The sequence below is a fragment of the Strix aluco genome, chromosome 23, assembly GCF_031877795.1.
Source record: "Strix aluco isolate bStrAlu1 chromosome 23, bStrAlu1.hap1, whole genome shotgun sequence".
In the NCBI taxonomy this organism is placed as follows: Eukaryota; Metazoa; Chordata; class Aves; order Strigiformes; family Strigidae; genus Strix; species Strix aluco.
In genome coordinates, this window is record NC_133953.1 from 1,389,931 (window position 1) to 1,410,789 (window position 20,859).

General features: G+C 63.3%; 2 protein-coding genes across 4 annotated transcripts; both read right to left on the minus strand.

The window, feature by feature from the left end:
- On the minus strand, positions 1–2,557 carry FXYD2 (FXYD domain containing ion transport regulator 2). Its single transcript, XM_074848582.1, has 6 exons — positions 2,443–2,557; positions 1,652–1,690; positions 1,413–1,487; positions 564–600; positions 385–415; positions 1–202 (listed from the first exon to the last, which is right to left on the minus strand). The coding sequence occupies exons 1-5, from the start codon at positions 2,534–2,536 to the stop codon at positions 391–393; spliced, it is 270 nt and encodes an 89-aa protein (XP_074704683.1). The 5' UTR covers positions 2,537–2,557; the 3' UTR covers positions 1–202; positions 385–390.
- A 1,108-nt stretch (positions 2,558–3,665) lies between these two features.
- FXYD6 (FXYD domain containing ion transport regulator 6) lies at positions 3,666–14,232 on the minus strand. Of its 3 annotated transcripts, none has more exons than XM_074848580.1 (8): positions 14,111–14,232; positions 7,129–7,191; positions 6,895–6,933; positions 6,714–6,788; positions 6,543–6,579; positions 6,230–6,279; positions 6,083–6,125; positions 3,666–5,570 (listed from the first exon to the last, which is right to left on the minus strand). In XM_074848580.1, exons 2-7 carry the CDS (start codon positions 7,184–7,186, stop codon positions 6,097–6,099), a joined length of 288 nt encoding a protein of 95 aa, XP_074704681.1. In that variant the 5' UTR covers positions 7,187–7,191; positions 14,111–14,232; the 3' UTR covers positions 3,666–5,570; positions 6,083–6,096. The 3 variants fall into 3 exon arrangements, with proteins under 3 accessions (XP_074704681.1, XP_074704682.1, XP_074704680.1); XM_074848581.1 differs by lacking the exon at positions 14,111–14,232 and adding an exon at positions 8,016–8,332; XM_074848579.1 differs by lacking the exon at positions 14,111–14,232 and adding an exon at positions 7,482–7,981.
- Positions 14,233–20,859: the final 6,627 nt, after the last annotated feature.

Genomic DNA, 20,859 nt, shown 5'->3' on the forward strand with positions numbered 1-20,859 from the left:
TTTAACCTCGCTCAGCTTGACCTTTATTAGCCAAGAAACTCTTGCTGGATCTAACAGAGGGGAAAGCACGAGGGCAATTTGCGTTCTGGCCTCGCCTGGGGTGAGCAGGGTAATGGATCCACTGGAGCGGGGTAAGGGGTGGCCCTTGGCAAGGACTTCTCTGCGTTGGATGAAGCTCTGCTTCCGCGGTGGCAGGGCAGCTCTGAAACCAGAGTGGGAGGGTTACACGGCCGCAGAGGCCAGCGTGTCCTAGCTCCTCTCCCCCCAAGACAAACACCCGCGTGGGTACTTCCCTGCAGCACGGGTGCCTTGAAGCATCGCTGCCCGGCACGGGCAGGCCCAGGGAGCCTGTCTGCCACCTGGGTGCCTCCTCCTGCAACCTACCTGCAGCTACAGGTCTTCCTCGTTTCCTTGTCTGTGGAGCAAAAGCAAGGGGAGAGGCGTTAGGCTGGGCAACATGGCTGAGGCGGGAGGGAGGACGAGCCGAGCCCCCAGCCCTACCGGTGGGCAGAACAAGGATGGGGAGGAGAGACAAAGCTGCCTTAAAACCGTGCAATACCCACCTCCTCTTCTTCTTCCCTCCGCAGTGGAACCGCTGGCCTGGGGGCAAGAGGAGCAGCTGAGACCTCCTGTGCCTGGAGCCTTCCCCCTGCCCCATCTCAGCTGCCCCACTCTGCTCTGGTGGAACAGTCCTGCTCGCGGGCTTGTCCCCCACCTGGGACCACTGGGTTGGGCTCCCATGGGAAGCCCCGAGCCCCTGTGCCTCCACGCTGGGGCTGGCCTCTGGCACAGCTTCCACCGGTGTGGGGAGACGCCGACCCCACGTGCTGCCTCCCAGCCCCCCTGCACCACCCCGGACCCCAACACTGCAGCCCCTGGCACTGCCCAGCAAAGCACCAGCTGCAAGAGCCCGCTCGGCTGTCTGTCCTTCTCCCTAAGCTGTCCCCATGGTTGCAAATGCAGGCGGTTGTCTTCTTTTTCTCCCTAAAACCACTGGGCAGCACCTGCAGCCGCGATGCTGCGGCTGCCCCGGACCCGCAGAGTGAGGCAGGCAGGGCCTGTATGTGCAGGCAGGGGCGCAGGGTGCCCGGCACACTCGGCACCGAGTCTCTCTGGGAGCTGCCAAGGTCCGAGGGCTCTGGGAAAGCTGGTTTCTCACTCTGGAAATGTCAGAGTTTTCTCTGCTATTTTTAATTAGTGACCTTCCCTCTGAAGCCTTGACGCTGGCAAGGAAATGCTAAATATTTATGCCGTCTCCTTCCCAACTCGCTTTCTGTTGGGAGCTTGCCTAGATGGAAATTTCCCAGGCAGCCCAGCCCCTGGTGTGGGGCGAGACAGGGGGCGAGCGGAGAAGGGGCCACGTGCAGGGCAACAGAACCGAGGGGGACGTCCGGCCCACCCGAGGCACTTACTGAGGATGATGAGGAGCCCGACGATGAAAGCCACGACAGCGAAGATCAGCCCCCCATTACGGATGGTCTCATAGTCTGGGGAGGAGGAGAGCCGAGCAGGCGTCAGCCCAGGCGAGGCAGAGGGCTGAGCCCACAGCGCAGAGCCCACGGGCAGGCGTGGGAGTGGGCCTGTCCCACTGCCCATCCCGCTGCCCGTCCCGCTGCCCACAGCCCCCGGGCTGCACAGGGCACGCACTCACCGTAGCTGAACCTGTCCAGGCCCTGCTCGGGCGCTTGCTCTGGAAAACAGGAGAAACCCAAGTGAGAGCCAGGGCCGGGACACCGGGCTCACGGGGAGGCGAGGTGGGCAAAATCAGGAATGAAGACTGTGAGCAAGAGCATTCCAACTTCCTGAAGGTCTAGCTGAGCCGGTAAAGGATTCCCCAATTCCTGCTTTTCACCCCAGGGAGTTTAAAGTTCCCGGTACATTCGCAGGATGCACGGGAGCCGTCGAGCTCCAGGCAAAGCTGCAGACGGACCAGGCTCGCCTGCCTGCAGCAGCCGGTTGTGTTTGCTACGGCTATGCTGGCGGCAGAGCAGCCTTCCCCGTGCCCTCGGGAAGTGCCGCTGCCCGGGGGCAGCGATGGCTCCGCTCCCGCGGCGCAGGGCACTCAACAACCCCGCGGGCAGACACCTTGCACCAGGGCGCATCCCGGCAGCCTCCCCCGTCCCACATCCACGCGTCGCCGCTCGAGCCGCCTCACCTGGCTGCGTGTCCCTCTGCCAGGAGCCGTTTGGGAGGAGAAATCCCCCTGAGAAGCCAAACGCCAGCCGGCACCGATGCGCCAGCAGGCTGCAGAGCTCTGGGGATCCATCCCCACGTCTCCCCCAAACCCTCCCGTGCAGGTTTCTGCGTGGCGGGAGGGCCCAGCCCTGCTCCTCAGCTGGAGATGCCCCACGAAGGCAGCCACCCTCCCAGGGAGGCCCCTCTGGGGTGGGCCGAGCAGGGTGCTGGCTGCGGGTGCCATCCTGCTCCCCGGAGCGCCCTTACCGTCACCCATCGCGTCAGCGTGTCGTCCGGCGGGCGTCTCGCTCTGGGAGCGGGCGCCCACGGGAAAGCGCATTAATTGGGAGACCAACCTCATTAAACATTAACGGCCTCGGTGTAATGTTTATCGCAGTCACGAGGGGAGGCGCAGGGCTCCCGCCCGCCTTTGGGAAGGAGGCCCGGGAGGGGAGGGCCGGGTGTGCACCCACCGTGCTGGCTGGAAGGAAGGGCTGGGCACCCCGAGCCGTGGGTGGCCCCGTCCCAGCCAGGAGGGGGGTGGCAGGTCCTCCCGTGCGTCCCAAACGTCGGGCTGGCCAGGCTTGCCCTCGGCAGAGGAGGTGAGCCCAAGGCGGGGGGCAGAGGGATGGGCTCGGGTATGGCTGCGACTGCCTTTTGCTACAGAGAAGCAGGCGCACGCCCCGTCCCTGCAGCCTGGCACTGCTGGTCCCCGCAAGGGCCGGGCAGAGCCTCGTGGCCCAGCATCGAGCCGTCCTGGGGGGCCCTAGAGCCCCCCGGCACAGTGATGCCTGGGGTGCGCCCCTGCCCTGCAGCGGGTGCCAGGATGCTGGGCCCCTCGGGGCTGTGCCAGCCCTGGGCGGCGGGGCCAGCTGCCAGCCGAGCTGTGCAATCCAGTTCGCTCTAATCTCGCAGTCGGGGAGCGGGAGTCACGCGCCCAGGCCCATTACGGCTGCGGTGGCCAGGGGGGAGCCGGCCCCAGGGGAGCGCTGCCCTCGCTGTGCCAGGCCGAGGGGTGCTCAGAGCCCACGGCAGCTCAGCCCTGGCACCGCAGAGTGAAGCCAAGCAGAGGGGTGTGTGTGGGGCTGTCTGGTGCTGAGCACCCCCCTCGATCGGCACAGCAGTGGCCAGGACACAGAAGCTCCTGCGAGGCCGAGGGACAAGGGGGCTCTGTGCCGCCAGGCTGGCCGCTCACACGCTCCCTTCGCGTGGTCTCTGGCTATTGTGGAAACTGCTGCTGGCTGCAGAAAAGAGTGGGGCAGGGAGGGGGCTCGGCCGGCCCAGCGCTGCCAGCACAAAGCCCATCTGTGCTGCCCCGGGTGCGCAGCCGCTGCTCCCCTCTGCCCCAGCCCAGCCGCCAGCGCTGCTGGACAGCGAGGAGCTACCCCCGGCTCGCCCAGCCAGCCACCCCCCAGAGCCGGAGCCCTCGGCCCCGACCCTGCACCCCTGGAAAATGCCCCGGCCCTTGAGACGACGCAGCCAGGCACCGATAGAAACGATATTTTATTCCTTCCCCCTCTTAGGTCACAGCACAGAACACACCAGTCCTTTACCACAGCAGCACAGTTGCCTATTTAAAAGGAAACACAATAGCTCAGTTTATTTTACAACAGTCAGGATTTGGCCATTTCTACACACCACAGGGATTTCTTTGTTTCGTGTTAACACCGACGGCACACTACAGACAGCACGGGCACGCCAAGGCGGGACGCACACAGCTGGCACCCGGGGCTGGGCTGCGCGGGGGCTGCTCTGCCCGAGGCTGCGGAGCAGCGCGGGGGCAGGAGGCGAGCGGAGCTCTCGGAAGCGGCCAGGAGGAAGGGAAAGGACACGGTCCCGGAGACACAGTGCCTCTGCCTTGCACAGATGGGGCAGAGCATCCTTCCCAGCACCACCGAGGGATGCAAAGCCCACCCTGGAGGCAGGGCCAGGGTGGGGGGTCACAGCAGAAACCCCTCTCAGTACCATCCTGGAGGACAAGAGTCTCTTCCCAGCCCGTGGACGGCACTGAGAAGTGTTTAGGTGCAGCCCTGAGGATCCCCCGCTGCTGCCCGGGCTGACCCTGCCTCGGCAAGCGCCCATGAGCCGACCGGCAGCCCCTGGCCCCAGCTGAGGCCACGGTTTCATGTGCCCATGGGCTCAAGGAAGGGGCCAGACTCACAGGTTTGCCTCTGACCCACGAGCGGACACAAGGTGACGATGGACTCCGGGCTCTGCCCCTCCAGAGCCAACCACTGTGCAAGCTCAGGAGCGCAAAGCCCCCGAGCACCGCTCGCCACTGCGGCTCCGCGGGGAGAAGGGGCGGGTGGCACCGAGGGCTGACGACACGTAACCGCCACGGGACGACACACAGTGCTGACACGGGTGGCCGTGTCCTGGGCCACAGCCCAGGTGGCGAGAAGGCATCAGGAAGGGCAGGGAGCACCACGGGGAAACGCCGCTGCCCCTTCCCTGCCCGAGACAAGCAGGGACAGGATCTTTATTTCAGTCCGTGTTTCTTTTTAGCCCTCAGAGACTGTTTAAGCTGCCCCCGCCCGTCTCGTGGCAGGCAGTGCTGGCGAGGAGCTGGTTTGTGCTGGTTAGCAGGGTCACCGCTGCGCAGCCGCCCTCTTTCACAGTGTCACCGTGTGGGGGGATTTCACGGGCTTCTCTGCCGCCACAGCATCTCCTCACCTTTAGAGCAGCACCCCACACCGATGGCTGGGTTTTAGCCAGGGACAGAAACGGGGAGAGCTGAGCAGGTGGCAAAGGGGAGCTCCCTTCAGCCCTAAATCCAGCACCCAGGTGCCAGCGCCGAGGGAAGCGGAGCCGCGGGGTGTCCCTGCCTGACTCACCCCCCACCGCGGCGGCCGTTGGGCTGGGGGTGCGCAGCAGGATTATTGCTGAGGCTGCATCATGTGGTCCAGAGCCACGCTGGGCAGGCCCAGGAGCTGCGGGCCAGCTCCCCCAGCCCTGCCCAAGCCAGCCGGGGTGAACCACGGGCACCTGCCAGCAGTACCACCCGGCACACGGACGGCACCGTGGGACGTGGGGGTCCCCCGGGGCTGCAGCCCCATTCCTGGGCTCGGGGGGTGGCCCCGAGGGGCAGCGCCTGCCAGTCGTACAGAGCCCGAATCACACGCACAGCACGAGGAAGGTGAAGAGAAAGTCACTAGTACAACATCAGCAAGGACTAGCCCTAGAGGTAACGATCATCTCACATCAACATTACACACCACTGGAGGCAGAGAGGACGGTGAGCGGAGTTAGTAAACAGGGAACCGGTGCTGAAGTACAGAGGGTAACACAGACGCAGCAGCTTTGCATCTCCTTAGAGGGACCCGCTGCTGCCATTGCAGTTTCCCCGCAGGCCACTGGCACCTGCGGTCCGAGCAGCCGTCCCCGGGTGTCTGGGTCTGCGGGGGAAGGAGAGCCGCGAGTCAGGTCGGGAGCAGCACTGCTGCCATTCCCTGCGCGGGGCTCATCCACCCACAGCACCCACCGTGCTCAGCCAGCCCGGGCTCCGGCCCTCCCCTCTCCCCAAGGGTGGGCCACAGACCCACAGCTCGGGGAACTGGCTGCAGGCGAGGCACCTGGGGGACCCGCACTCAGCTCACTGCAGGCCCTAAAACTAACACCACTGTGGGGTGGAGGAGCACGAGGAAGGGAAGTGCAATGCCAGGGAAAATCTGGACAGATGCTTCCTTTTGCTGCTGAGCTGCCTGGGGCTCGCTGAGCACCTCGCCAGCACTGCACACCTCCCTGCCACGGCCCCGGCCAGCGCTTGCCCCCGCGCCGTGCTGGGGATGCGGAGCTGCCCGTCCCAACAGACTCGTGTACCCAGAGCCCCGCAGTGGCCCCCGTACTCAGCGCCGGCTGCTCCTGCCTTCCTTCGCAGCACCGCTGCCACCACAGCCGCAGGACTCACCGCATGGCTCCTGTTCAGTTCTCCGCTTTCTGCGCTCCCGTTGCTGCAAAGGGAAGGGCAGAGGGGTTTGCAGCGCCCGCCCGGAGCCGCGCGCCCCACGGGCAGGTGGGTGCAGGGCAGCAGCACGCGCAGGATGGGCGGCCTTACCGTTCGAGGTGATCAGGTTCTCAGCCTGAGCCTCCTCGTCCCCCGGAGCCCTGCAAGAAGAGGAGCAGGGTGAGCGTGGCCAGGGCCCGTGCCCTGTGCCTGGGCACGCTCCAGAAGGCGCCCGGGGAGCGCGCAGAGCTGCTTTGCCACCCAGGGGCTCGGCAGCAGAGTGTCCCTCGGCTTTGGGCGCCAGGACCCCAAGGGATGCTCAGGGAGCACAGCCCCAGCTGCGGGAGGGAGCCCAGGAGGAGCTGGGCACCAGGCAGAGAGCCCCCCCGAGGGACATGCTCCCCCCCAAGCTGCCCTCACTCACCTGGGCTTCTGGTTGAAACTGCACCTGCACCTCCTGCCTGCAAGGGGAGAGAAACACCGTGACCGTGGCCAGAGCAGGAACAGGCCACGGCCTTTCCCAACAGCCGCCCCCCACAAGAACGGCCCCCGCCGCCCCAGCCTGCACCCAGCACCCTCCTGCTCCCCCACTTACTGAGTATAAGGAGAATGCCAACGGTGAACAGGACCACGGCAAACACCAGCCCCCCAATCCTCAGGCTCTGGTAATCTGGGGGGAGGAGACACAGGGGCCTGTTCCTGCTGTGTTCAGGGAGGGGGGCAGCCCCTTTTGCTCCCCGTCCAGCACACCCGTCCCCACGCAGGGCGATGCTCACCATAGTTAAAGGGGTCCTCCTCCTTCTCTTGGGTGGCCGCTGGAAAGAAGCAGACAAGGGGTGTGAGGCAAGCGAGCCTCCCGGCCGGGCCCCCACAACACCCCTCACCAGCACAGGCACCCCGTTCCCCACTCCAGCCCCCTCGGATCCAAGGGGGGGACTGTCCCCTGGGTCCCCGCAGCCTCTTCCCATGCCCCTGCCACCTCCTGCGCGTGGGGAGCCCTTGGCACCTACCGTCTGCCACGGCCGCTGGCACCAGGAGCGAGCACAGGAAGAGCAGCACCGCCTCCATGGCCACTGCGAGAGAGGGGAGAGCAGCTTCAGCACCCCGACAGCTGATGGAGGGCACCGCACTGGGGCTGGGGGGCACGGGGGGGGCTCCGGGCAACTCCTGCCCGACTGTGTGGGAGAAGGAGCCAGGCTGGCCCTGGGAAACACTGGGGAGCCTGGCCACGACGCCTGGTGCCATAGCTGCACCCAGCCCAACGGGGACATGGCAGCTCGCGGATGCAAAGCAGGGGAAGGGTTTGAGCAGACAGACAGACAGACGGGCTTTGTGTGGGGTTCTGGGGGATATTTTCACCCACTTCTGCACCACTGGCTCTGCTCCTGGCACGGATCTCAGTGCAGTCTCAACGTTGCACCGCAGGCAATGGGGCCAGCAGGAGGGCTGTGATCTCCCCATCAAGGTCAATACTGTGCCCTTCACCCAGAGCATACTTTAATTTGTCCCAATTAGCATAGCAATTATGGCACATTCCTACAATGAGGCCAGTGGCCCTGGTGGGACAGGAACTCGAAGCCACGCCTGCCCCCCCCTGCTCACCAGCAGCAGCAAGATAAGACCTTAAATACCCCTCAGTTCCCCCTCACAGCTGAGCCTGTCCCCGTCCCTTCACCAGCACCAGCTGCCCGTGTGCAGGGGCAGCGGCCAGAGCACGGACCCTTCCCCTGGTGTAACGACGGCGCGGCCGGGCTGCGACGCTCCCTGCCAGCTCGGGCAGCGTGGCACATCGCCATGCCCAAGCTGCCGCACCCGTGTGGGACGGGCACCCTTGCCGCTGGCACCGGCCACCACCGGCTGCTCTGCCGTGGCACAGCCCTGCCCGCACGCGCGGTACCTATCAAGTGTCCCCGAGCGTCCTTTGTCCTCCTCCCGAGGGGACTGGGGGGCCGGGGGAGCGGCTGCCCTCCATCCTGCCAGCCGGCCCAGGCGCTGCGGGCCCGGGGGACGCCTCTTGCCAGGGGGAGAGGCCTTGGCAGTTGCGTCTCCTTCGAGGGAGCGAGCCGGAGGCTCCGGAGCGCGGGGGCAGGTTGGGGGCTGCCTCCCCGGCCGCCCCCTGTGCTGCTGCTGCCCAGCGACGGGGCTCGGTGGCCATACATGGTGTGGGAGCACAACGAGGGCTCGCAGCTGGCACGGGAGAGGAGGGGGGTTATCGGGCGCCCTGCACAGCACTGATAGCACCGAGCGCTACCGAGCTGCCGCAGCTGCTGCGCTGGATTAGTGCCGATAAGAAAGGGGCCCTCGACAGAGCAGGAATTCAGCGAGCTGACAGCTGCGGATGCCCGGCGTGCTGCTCTTCAGCCCCTCCAGAGCCTGACCTGATTCGGATGCACCCCCCACCCCAGGCGCCAGCTCAGCTGCCCCAGGCCAGTTCCTCAGGGCACCAGGGTCCCCCAGATCCCGCCGCGGCCCCTTGTCCCAGTTTGTGCCGCAAATGTGCCCAGGCTCAGCACCACCCACCCGGCGGCCAAGCCGGCCCCAGCAGCGTTTCACCCCACGGCCGGTCTCTGGGGCTGCCGCCAGGAGCCACCTCCCACGACCGCGGGGAGCACGTTGCCAGAACCCGATTTATTTGTCATAACAAGTTGCGCCCCGTGATAACTCACGTCCTTCCCTCCCCTTCCATGTCTTGTCATTTTGAAGTCAATGTGTTTTATCTGAACGCTGGAGGGTTTAATTTCCCCTGCCTGCAGCTGCCGCTGCCATTGTGTAGCGCGGGGCTGTGCTGCCACGCCGCGCTGGAGCGTGCCGCTGGCTCCCCGCGCCCAGACAAGCCCCCTCGTTTGCTGAGGCGCGTAATTCTGGATAATTACCAGGTCTTAGAAACATGTACAAAGAGCCCAACAGCTGGTGATACAGTAACTCCTAGTTGCACATTTTCCTATGTCCTTTATCTCATGTCCTTTATCTCTTTACTGCCGAGGCTGCCAGCGCAAAATCAGTGTCATTACCCGACAGGAGGCTGTTGTGCGTGCACAAGGAGATGCAGTACGGCACATGCCATTGCTAGATGAACGGTATTAATTGCCTCTTGTAGCATATTAATGATGCCTTTATTTTTTGAACAAACCATTCATCAGATTTTTACTGTTTATTTTGCCGCTATGTGACTGCTCTTGCGGCAGCAGCTCAGTGACATCCCCTGCAGAACATCCTCGGGGAATTTTGCTTTCTTCACAACCGTCCCTGCCCCACCCTGAGCCCTGCCACCCCAGCCCGGGCGCGTAGGAGCCCCCTCCCCAGGGCTGAGATTTTCCTGCCTGCAGCTCCTCGGGGCTGGGGTTTCCTGCTCACAGTCCCGGAGCGAGCGCAGGTGTGCCGGCCGGGCACGCTCACCCCACGCACGCTCCCCTCCCACGCCGGGCAGCATTTTTCCCCAGCGCACTGCAGCCCTCGGCCTGAGTCACTCCTCAGGCGCCAGCCACCCACCCTCGCACCTCTTCTACTTCAGGGTGCTCCCACTGACACCTGGGAAGGTGCCTTCCAGCGCGGGCAGCCCTGCCTGCAGCGGCGAGGGGGTCTGACCCACAGGCCGCAGCTCCTGGAGCGGCTTCGAAAAGGCAGGAGCCGCGCTGCCGGCTGCCTGGCTGCCTTCTGGCAGCACCCACAGAAGCGAACATCTCCCTGCGCCAGCACCCGCCGAAGGCTTCGCTCCCCGCTCCCCCGCAGCCGCCACCAGCCCTCCGCAGCCGCCCGAGGCAGCGGGCCAGCGCTGGGGCCCTGCTCAGCCACAGACGTTGTTTCCAGTCCTCTGCTCAGCTTTTGGCTTCTCGCACTTAGTGCAGCAGAGTTCACTTTTTCGCCAAGCCAAGCACACAGCACACATATGTTCTTTGTTTTTCTAACTCAATTCCTAAAATTCACACACTTCCGCACGCTGAAAGTTATCTCTGCACGAGTTAACCACCAGGATTGGCAGTGTCCTTGCTCGAAAAACAAACACAGCATTCTGGAGTGCAAATGAGCCCGGTTCTCCTCCAAGGAAGCATATGCTTTGCGAAGCGCCACAGGTTTTCTGGGTTGCTTCAAGCTGGCCCACCCACTTTTGCATGAAGCTGAAATAAAGTGAGAAGAGCAAACATTGCAAAGGCTTTGCCGTTCTCCCCGCTTCGCCTTCAGACGGCAGCGTCCAAGGCAGAAAGGCGCCGCTCCCCGCCCGCCCTTCGCGCTCAATCCAGCTGTGCCTTTGCACAACGGCAGCGGAGAAGTAACAGCCCCGCGCCCGGCCACGGCTGCGCCACTGGGCACACACCTCCCCGATATCTCCCCATTAGTGGCACAAAGTTTGCGGTCACCACACCGAGCAGCCACGCACCCGTACAAACCACGGGGAACGGCAGCGCAGCACGCTTCGCATGCGACCTGAATCAAAACATGTTTTTTTCCTGTTAGAACTGCGAGATCTGCCTAAATACGGAGAGAGGCAGAGAGGCACAGGAAGCGGTGCCCAGAGCTCTCCTGCTCTCCCGCCTCGACCCACCCTGCAGTTTTTAGAGGGAAAACCAAGTATTTCCGCCCCCACCCCGACCTGCGTGGCTGAGCGGGAGTGGGTGCCAGGAGGAGGGTGCCAGGTGTTTGGAAGAGACTCTCGGGCGAAGGCGGCAAAGACACGGACCGAGGGAGCACGTGGAGTTTGCTGTTTGGGGGCTACTTGGGGGCTGATCCGCGCTTTCGCTGAACCCCTCGCCGGTAGGATGGGGTGAGACCGGGCTGCGGGATTAACCCCGCGCCACGGAGGCGACCAGGGCTGGACCTGCCCCGTGGCAAGGGCTTGCGGGCGGTGCCCACGCAGCCACCCTCACTCCCCCACCCTGAGCCTGGGCTTCGGGCGGCTGGAGCTGGGAGCCACCCGTAGCCAGGAGCCACCTGTAGCCGTGCAGGCACAGCTCGCAGGCACCAGCCCTGCTGCCTCCCTGCCGAGCTCACAGCCAACACCCTTCGCTCCGTGCAAGGCACAGTCACAGCCCTCCCTCAGCCTCTTGCTTCTGGATTATCCCTCCTTGCAATTCCGCCTGTCACTGGGCTCGCATGTGTGCACAGAGACTGTGTCTGTGTGAGATAGAGGAGCGGGGAAAATCCGGGCACGCAGACCCAGTCTCTCCCGCCCACTGATCAGCTCTCTGTAGCACGGCAAATCATGCCAGAGCAAGGCAGGTGAATTTGTAATGGCGTTGGATCCTGAAGTCCCCTTTTCCTTTCCGTTGTTCTGCATAGATCTGCCCTGTCAAGTCTCAGCCATCACAGCATAATGCTGGGCAGCCTCCTCCTTCCGTCTGGAGTCCTCAGGGCATCTCCCGAAGATCAGACCTAGTTAAAATCTCTAGTTTCTCTGCAAAGCCCCCAAGACGGTGACAGCAGTGCTCCGTTGCCTGGAGCATTTAAGGGCGTGCATGTGTGAATGGGCATTTCCAGCTACGCGTGGATGTGCTCTTCTGCCATTTCACGTCAGCATCAATCTGGCTATTGCTGTGCCTGTTGTTGTGCCTCCTGTTCCTAAAGGAGAGCAGGAGAGATCTCCAGCCCTCGCCATGCTGCGATAGACAGCACTCCCCAGATCTGGTGCCAATGCAAAGGCTGACCAGATGAAGACACAAAACTGACTAAGATCTAATTCTCTCTTGCGGGTTGGGGGTATCTCCCCAAAGCAGAGGACAGTCAAAGGAAACCCTCTCCGGGAGCCCCAGGAACCCAAATTTCAGCCCTGCTCCTGCTGAATGAGACTCACACACGGGGCCCCACAGACCAGCTCTGAGTGGGTCAATGCTGGCAAGAACACGCGATGCCAGGGAGTCGCTGAACGCGGCTAAACCCGGCTCCGAGCGCGCCCCGTGCTGCCACCCTCACCCTCACCCCTACCCCAGCACTACACTTGCCTCCTGCAGGGCTTCTTCCAGCCCCAGGCAACTGGCCCTAAAACATCCAGGAACCTTGGCCGGAGCTGCCTGGCCACATCTGGCTCACGCGCAGCCCCCAGCCTGCCCCAACAATCCGGGTTTCCCCAGACGAGGAGCGGCAGGCACGAAACTGCGAGGCTCACCCTTCACTGGAGGCAAACCCCCCGTGCGCTGCGCTGAGTGCCGAGGTAACAGCCGCCTGGCAGCACCGGCGCGGGGTGAGCAGGCAGGGAAGCCAGCCTGCGGTGCCGGGGGAGCAGTAACCACCACCACCACCTCCCATCAGGAGTCGGTGCCTCCTGGACTCTCCTTGTTTGCTTAACAGATCATCGGGTGCTGTAAACCTGGACCTGGCACGTTCTCCCGGCACACCCAGCTCTCCCCAGCCCTCGCTGCACGCCGACTAAAGCCCGGGCTCTGCCTGCTGAGCGAGCACAGCTGGGCGCCAGCACAACGGGAATGTAACAGGTCATCAAAAGCAGAGGTTACCTGGCACGTCCTGGTGGCCAGAGAAATCCAGATCACCAGAAAACACTGAAATAGCAGCGAAAGAGAAGCTGCTTCAAGCTCCCATGTGTCCCGGGGTGCCACGATACAGCCACGCTCAGCAGAGCATCAAAGAGCGGACATTTTCTCCATTCTCTCCTTTGCTGCTGCCATCAGGCGCAGCCACCACCCAGCGTGAGGCCAGAGAAGTCCCCACCGGGCGCGGCCGTTGTCGCTGCCAGCACCGCCGTGGCCGCAGGCCGCGAGGAGGGGCAGCCGGGCGGCACAGCCCGCGGCAGGACGCCCCGCGGTGCCTGCGGTGCCTTCTCTGTGCTCAGGGACACGACAGCCGCGGCGCTCGGCAGCCTTTTTACGCTTTTGGAGTGCACAAACAGCCCGAAAGCCAGCGCGGGGGAACAACCAGGCACAAAGCCGCCAGCTTGCTGCGCCAGGGAGCCGCCCGCATCACCAACATCTGAACTCCGGGCAAAACCACGACTCTCCACCACGTTTTACCGGAACGGGCAAGTTTCGAGGAGGCAGCTAAGATCCCAAGGCGAGCGTGAAACAGGAGCTGGCTGTGAGGAGGGCGCAGCCAGCCCCACACCTCGCACGCACGGGGTGCTGCCGGGCAGGCCTGGGCACGCTCTAACAGGTGGCTGGATGATGCTGTGACTGCCACTTGCCACTGGCCGCTAGCCCTCGCGCGCTCCCCACCGCACTGCCTTGGAGCCACGCTCCTGCTGCGTGGGGCAGGGGCTCTCTGGGCTCGTCTTCGTTCCAAACTGGAGTGAAACCACCCAGGGGGGCTGGAAATGCCAAGGGGCCCCCCCGGCGCCGCGGAGCACGGCAGGCTGGCCGAAGCGGGTGCAGGGGGCCGCTTCAAGCCCCCCTCCACGCACAGCTTTTCCCCGAGGCTGCTCCTTCAGCTGCAAAGCTCATTCCCGTCCCACGCAGCCCACCAGCCACTTTCGCTCCTGCAGAAATATTCCGGCAGGATCCGAGTTCCACCACACGGGCTCCGGCAGCTGTTTCTCGGGGAAGCGTTAAGGGACACGCTCCCCTCCTGCCCGACGCCTGCCCGGGCTCACGCGCTGCCCCGTTTCCCCGCCGCCGCGGCGTTACGGGAATATTTCCCGGCAGAAGCCCGGGCGCTGCCAGACGCTGGGGAGGAGGATCAGCGCCCCGGACCCTCGTCCCTGCCAGCCCGGGGAGCGCCGGGCGTGACCCCGGTCCTCCCACGATGGTCTCGGGTGGGGACGGCCGGGGCATCCTTCCCAGCACGGGGGGCCGGTAACCAGGCAACGGTGGGATGAAGGAACCGACGGTACCCGGCGTTGCCATGGCAGCCGCCAGGGCCGGGGATGCGGGCGGCCCGAGGCGCAGGGAGATGCCCCGGGGCAGCGGGGCGGGGGCCGGGCCGGGTCCCGGTGCCTCCCCGGTGGAAGCGGAACCCCGCGGCGGCCCCCAGCCCCCGCCTCACCCCGCCCTGGAGCCCCTCAGCCCGCCGGGCCGCCCCCTCCCCCGCCGGCAGCGCGTCCGTCGGACCCACCTGAGCTCGCCGGGCCGGGCCGGGCCGGGCCGGGCTGTCGCGTCCCGCTGGTCCGGGGGGGTGCGGGGGGTGCGGAGCGGAGCGGAGCGGGCAGCGTGTGCGCGGAGCCGGGCAGCAGCACAAAGGGGAGCGGGGCGGGACGGGACGGGCGGGGCGGGGGCGGCGCCTGCCGCGGGGCGGGGGGGGGGGGGGCTGGCAGCGGGCGGGGGGGCGATGCTCAGGGCGGGGGGACAGCCAGGCTGCGGCCGGCGCACCCCTGAAACCTGAAATAAAGGCTCTCGAAACCAGAAATGAGTTTAGAGAGGAGATAGAGCTTTACTATGCGCGGGGTGCGAGGGGGAGAGCGTCCACGAACCAAGCGCCCCACACCGAGGAACTTCAGAGTATTTATACGCTCCCAGCTACGCGATTACATGTTTTCTATAATGATTATTGGTTGGCTGCTTATCGCTTCTACCCCTCATTGGTTAGTAACATACAGTGGGGTTTTAATTTTTTCACACAAGCTCAAAGGGTGAGGGTCTGTACCTGGGCAGGGGTCTTAAGCTGATTTACACAGAACAGTTTAACAAGCTGCCCTGTTCCAGGATGCTTCTCTTCTTCAAGGACGGCAGCTCCTGATTAGAAGTTCCTTACTAACTGCTGAAGTTTGAAGAACAGGCTGACCTATCCGGCGCGTCCAATTTATCCTTGTATCTGATGAGGAACACTTGTACGGACAACCGTACGTACTACGTGGCCTTCGGCACGACGAGAAACATTTGTGGGGTCTGCAGTGTCAGTGTGGGGTCTGGCACAGGGGGAGTGGGGGAACGGCTGCGGATAAATCAGTAGATGCGGGGCAGAAGCTTTGTGCTCGCTGGCTCCTGAGAGCAGAAGGGTCCAGCTGGGTAGGGGGTGCCACGCTGCCAGGCCAGGGGGCCCAAGTCACGTCGCTCAGTCTGTGCTTGGGGGCCACTCAGGTCGGGGCTGCCGGGGAGGGGGCAGCTGGGGCACTCCCAGCCAGGCCGGGCTCGGTGCTGGGCGCACCCGGGTTGGTTTCAGGCCTGCTCAGGACCTGCTGCCTGCGCTGCCTCCACCAGATCTGCCAGCATTTAGCCAGTGTGAAAAAACAGACCCTTCGGGGGACCCCAGAGCAGGTCAGAAACCAGCAGACGCTTCAGTCAAGACAAAATGCTACGAGAAGGAGAAGGGCTGGACCCACCGCTGCTGTGAACAAGCACCCTGTCACAGCACATTGTGGCAACCGACCAGTTTATTCCCATCGGACAGCTGGACATGCTGGGAGGAGCAAGATCTGGGAGGGAGATAGGTGTTTAATATAGCAGTGCCCCGAGGGAACGCCTGTGCCCAGCGAGCTGCTCGTGGCCGGGGAGCGGTCTGGTCGCAGCCACCGCGGGGAGGGACGCTGCGGTCCCGGCCGTGCTTGGAGCCACCGAGGTGCCCACAGGCTCTGGCCAGGGACACAGCCATGGCCCCGGGGCTGTGAGCATCTGCCACAGGAGCGTGGTGAGCCGAGGGCCTGCCCCGAGCTCCCGAGAGCTGGGCACCAACAGTGTGAGCACTGGTATCCGTGCAAAGCCGGAGCTTCCCACCGGCCAGGCACCGTGTCGGGTGGGCGACGGTGCCGGGAGCGCGGCCGGGCAGCCGCTGACTGGCGAGAGCCGCTCCCTGCCAGGCCAGGCTGGCACACCCCTGTCTGCTTGGCTCCTGCTGCTGCCCTGGAGAGCCATTTCTTCTTGAAAAAGCACCTTAGCAATGCTGTCACCACAGAGCTGGTTCATCCCCTAATAACTCAAATGCATCTTAGATAGAAATCAGACCATAATGGCACATAGTCCATTGTGCATTCATTTCCCAGTTTCCAGTAAAATATAAAAAGAAAATAAACCAGCACTGGCATTTCAGGGCAATTATTCCGAAGGGTCAAGAGCTACAGACCAACAAAGAGGAGCTGGACAACGTCAAATCTCTTTAATGTGCAGGGATAACACGATAAGGCTGGCAGTCGCCCTGCAGCGAGCGAGGCAGGGATCAAGCAGTTATAATCAAGTTTCAGGCTCCTCTGACCTTACCCGCTCCACAGCCGTTATTATCCACTGCACACAGTGGATATTGCGATGCCGTGACCACGGCCTGGGGAGCGCAGCGAGCGCCGTGGGTCTCTCACAGAGCCCCCACGCCGGCAGCGGCCAGGACACGCGCCTGGCTGCGCTCTGCGCTCTCCTGCCTTTACTGCTCTAGTTACAAATTTGCAAGGTGCTGCCCAAAATAAGTAGAACTGAAAAAATTGGCAGCGCAGATTTTTTTTTCTGTACAAGCTCAGGTAAAAGAGACCCCGCTGTGAATGTGGGAAGTGGAGGCTCCGCTGCGCTGCTCCCACGGAGGGAAAGCAGCTCCGGCAGCTGCTAATGGCAAACATCTGCTCCCAGAGCCGCGCTGCCGGGGAGCGCCGTGCTGAGCAGCGGCTTCGTTTCTGGCGGATCTGGGTGAAATCTTTTTCTGGTGTAGTGCAGGCCAGCAGCACCGAGGGCAGGCAGGCCTGATTTACACTAATGAAGGGGCTGGGCTGATCTCCTCATGCTATTTGAGTCAACAGGCGTGCTGCCAGTAGCTCCAAACAGGGTATGATTTCATCTCTGCCGTGTGTCGTCTTACACCAGAGCATCCGTGGAGCTGGCGACTCCTCCCTGCGCTCTCGGGGCAGCGAGGCCTGGCAGGGAGCAGGGGAAGGAGCTGCTTGCTCTCCAGACCCTCCCCCTCCAATTTTAAGGTCTTTCCCTTCTCTGTAATGCCAAACTTGCACATGTTCGCAAACTGCTTCTTCGGTGGCAACGCAGCCCTGAGCGCGGGGGGGGGGCACGGGAGAACCGCGCCGTGACAGCAGTTGTGCAGAGCCCCATGGCTGCGTCGAACCCAGCCCCACGCTCGCAGCAGCCCAAGCCCTCCCTGCTCCGGGTTCCTCGGGAGCCGCCGCCGAAGCAGCGGATGGTGCTGGAGTGGCTGAGGGCCGTGCTCGCTACCCGAGCACCCAGCACAGCCAGCGCCGGCACCGCACAAGCCCAAGTTCAGCGACTCCGTGCCAAGTGATGATGTTATGGCCGTAGAAGGGAACCAGTCCAAAACTGTGGGAAAAACATTTTTGAAGAGAAACGTCATCTCTGAAACCATATAAACGAATCAGACACAACAGAACAAAGAGCTATAAAAGGAGAGTTGGGGAAAAACACCACTAATGGGCAGTAACTCACATGGTGCCTGCCAGACTGTATTTTTGTAATTTATATTCCTTGGGGACACCGGCCTATGATTTCAAAAGCACAGAGGAATATGGAAACAGCCTGGCCAGTTGTGGGGCCACACTTGGCACCCCTCATCTCAGAGGATGCTCCAGAGCGGGACGCAGCCGGGCAAGCAGGTGCCGAGCACGGGGGGCTTTGCCAGAGCAGCAGGCAAGGGCCTGGGCTGGTCCCCGGAGGCTCCTCAGGGCTGGGCTGGCACCCACCACGGCTGAGCTCCCCCCCGGGGGCTACAGGCAGCAGGACCTTGTTGCTCAAATGCACCAGGAGCGGAGGCAAAGCCGTGTCCGAGACGTCTGCCTCACCTGCATGGCGTTGTCTTTGGGAACAGCAGAGCACAAGAGCCGTGGCCAGGCAGGTTCATCAGAAACTAGTTGCTTCTAACCTGGTTAGAAAACTTCAGCCCCTGGGGAAACACAGCATACCCTTCTGCGGGCCTGGGAGGAGAGACCGCTGGATGTCAGGTTTAGAAGGAATAAATCAGGTTTGTATTAAGGGCTGAAATAATTTCTCTGCTTTGAGAGACTGTTTCAGTGAGCAGAAGAGCAATAACCTCCAAGGAGGTAAAAACCACAGCAGAGGAGCAGGTCCTCCACGCACTGAAATGTCACTGTGACCAGGAACATAGTTCCAGCAAGATCAGCTCTTATTAGGTTCCAATTTTTGTTTTATTCTTTCTCAGAAGATCTGTTTCTCCAGCACGCCATCTCAGGCAGCAATAAAACATTACGAGCTGCTGCTCGGTGGGGCACGCTATGACTTTTATGAGCAGAAGCCCTGACATCCCAGAGAGCCTTTGCAGAAATGTAAGCTGGGTCTGTAGCTTAAGACCCACAATTTCATCAGACCAGCGTGAAACAGGGAAGAGCGGGGGAAGCCCCTACTCTTACTCCATCTCGACTCCTTTTGTCAAAAACCCTGTTGCCTTCACCGCTGCACGTGCAGGGAGGTCCGCTGTAGCACGGTCAGCAAAGATGCGGTGCCCGTGTGTGCCGGGTAGCAAGAGCCCCCGTTCCTCCCCGGTGTCTCCCCTGGGACCGGGACAGAGGTGGCACCCAGCCCCTGACGGGGCACCTAATGGGCCTCGCACTGGCACAGATCACACTGGGGTCCCACCCTGGCAGGTCCCTGGGCCTGGAGGAAAAACCTCCACCCGGCAGCCTCCACCGTTCCTCCGCTGCCTCTGAGCAGGGTGTGCAAGCAGGTGACACTGAGCGGTGCCACCGAGGCGCCCACGCCCGGTGCCATCCCTGTGGCTGGCAGCACCGGCGTGGCGCAGCGGGCAGGAACGCCGGCACTGCCGCTCTGCAAAGCTGCTGTTGGGGGGCTCTGCGGGGGGGCTGGTGGCTTTGCAGCCAGCTGCAGGTGAGGCACCAGCCTCCCCAAGTCACCCTGCACTCACCCACCCACACAGCCCGGCTGCAGGGGGGCACCAGAGCACCCTGAAAAGCTTCGTGCCCGCTGGGGAAGTGCTGGAGCCCATCGGGCGCCTGCCCAGCGCTGCCGCTCGCACACCCCAGCCGCAGGCCTGCAGTGGGTTTGCCCCAGGCCCTTTCACACTTCCATTTTTAGCATGGTTTCCAGGGTTATTCGAGCCGCACCAGCTGTGTCAGCACCCAGCAACGCTTCTGCCCGGGCTGAGCGTTTCCCCAGCTGAGCAGCCACCCCCGAGCCCGACCGCGGCCCAGCCAGCCCCTGCCCTCCCCTTGGAGGCTGAGCGGGGGCGGCTGTGACCCCCCCGCCTCGGGATTCACCCCAACACGGGGCATGGGCCGCATCCCGGCACGGCTCTGCAGCCGCCTGGGCACAGTGGGGGTCAGCACGTCCACCTGCCCCCGCCCGCGGGCACCGCTGACCCCGCAGCGCTGCGCTTTCCCGCGGGCACTGCCCCGCTACGAGGGGAGCCCGAGCGGCTGGGCTGCGCCCCGCAGCCCCTCTCCAGCCCGAGCGACGGCAGCGTGATGCCAGCAGCAGGTTATTCACCCCTGAACTTGCCAAGCAACAAATTGTAGAGGGAAAACAGTTCCTTGGCCTCTGCACACCTGCTTCACGGGAGGCTCCCGCATGCCGTGGGAGGTTTCTGGGTTGCTTCTTTGAAAAGCTATTTGAGGTCAGGCTGACTCAGTGTTTCCCAAAAGGCAACAATTTACTGTTTTGGTGCAGGTCTGGAGCAGCTGCCAAGCACCTCCCTGCGCGCTGGGGCCCGCTTCGAGTCCCAGGGAGGGCTGGGTGCTTTCTGCACACAAAGCCAGAGCAGACTGCTATCCCGAAATTCAAATGCAAACCGCAGCTCTCGGACAGCAGGTAAGCTTTTCCACAGCAGGCAGCCAGTTCTGGGAACCCAGGGGATACTCCCAGGAGGTGAGCAGGGGACGTGCCTGCAGCAGCCCACGCACTCTGAGAATTTCTCATCTTCACTTTGCAGGTAATCTGTGCAGCTCCAGAGCCTGTGCACGGTTGGAGACAGCGGTCTCCCGCACGCTTACGGGAAATGAGCCTTGCCAGGGCCCAGGCGCTGCGGGTCAGAAACCAGCTGCCTGGCCCGTGCAGAGTCCGGTACTCACATCACCTGGGGCACTGATGTTTCCGGCTCCTCTCCTTGTCGCGCTGGAGCCCGCAGCACCGAGCGCTCTGCCCACGGTCTGCCGGCCCATGCCACACCGGCCTCCCGCCCAGGGAGGCAGAGGCAGGCCACGGTGGGTGGCCAGCGCACCCCCGTGCTGGGGAGAGAAGGGGCCACCTCAGCTGGAGCTGGCGGAGACAGACCCCTGAGGCAGTTCGGGCTATTTCAAAATCAGTGAGTGAGCTCCCCGAAGCATCGGTCCCTCCTTTCATGTTTCCAGCTGCAAGAAGATGGGTTACAAAGAACCAGTGCAAGTAACCTTTCCTCCTCCCAGGGAAAATTCCGGGCTAGATGCTCATTACTGCCATTTCTCTAACACGGGGCAATTGCACAGGCTGTGCAGCCTTCTCAGGAAAGCGTTTGATTCTGGTCCACAGCATTCACAAGCTGAATTTTGATATGGCTCTCCCCTGGGCTCCTGCCCCTGGATCCCCCCCAGAGGCTTTACCCCCTCACGGCTCCACACCAATGTTACTTCCATACCTGAGCATCTCTGCCGAGCCCCCATAAGACCGAAAACACCCCCTTTCTCCCAGGTCCGAGCAGTAACCCAGAGGAAGGGCTTTTGCAAAAAGCTGCTCCAGCACACGGGCCCACACGCCTGGCAACAGCCATGGAGCCGCTGGCCAGTGGGTGCGCATTGGGGTACTGAGCACCTCCCGCAGACCCCGCTGTGGGCAGCACGGGGGCACACACAGCGTGGGGTGTCCAGCCAGGGCCATGCCCAGGGCCCAGTGCGGAGCCCAGGGGTGGGCAGAGCTCTCCCTGCTCCCTGGGGTGTGCCAGCTTCCTCCCAGCCTGTCCAAAAGAGCCGTCTCCACGTGGAG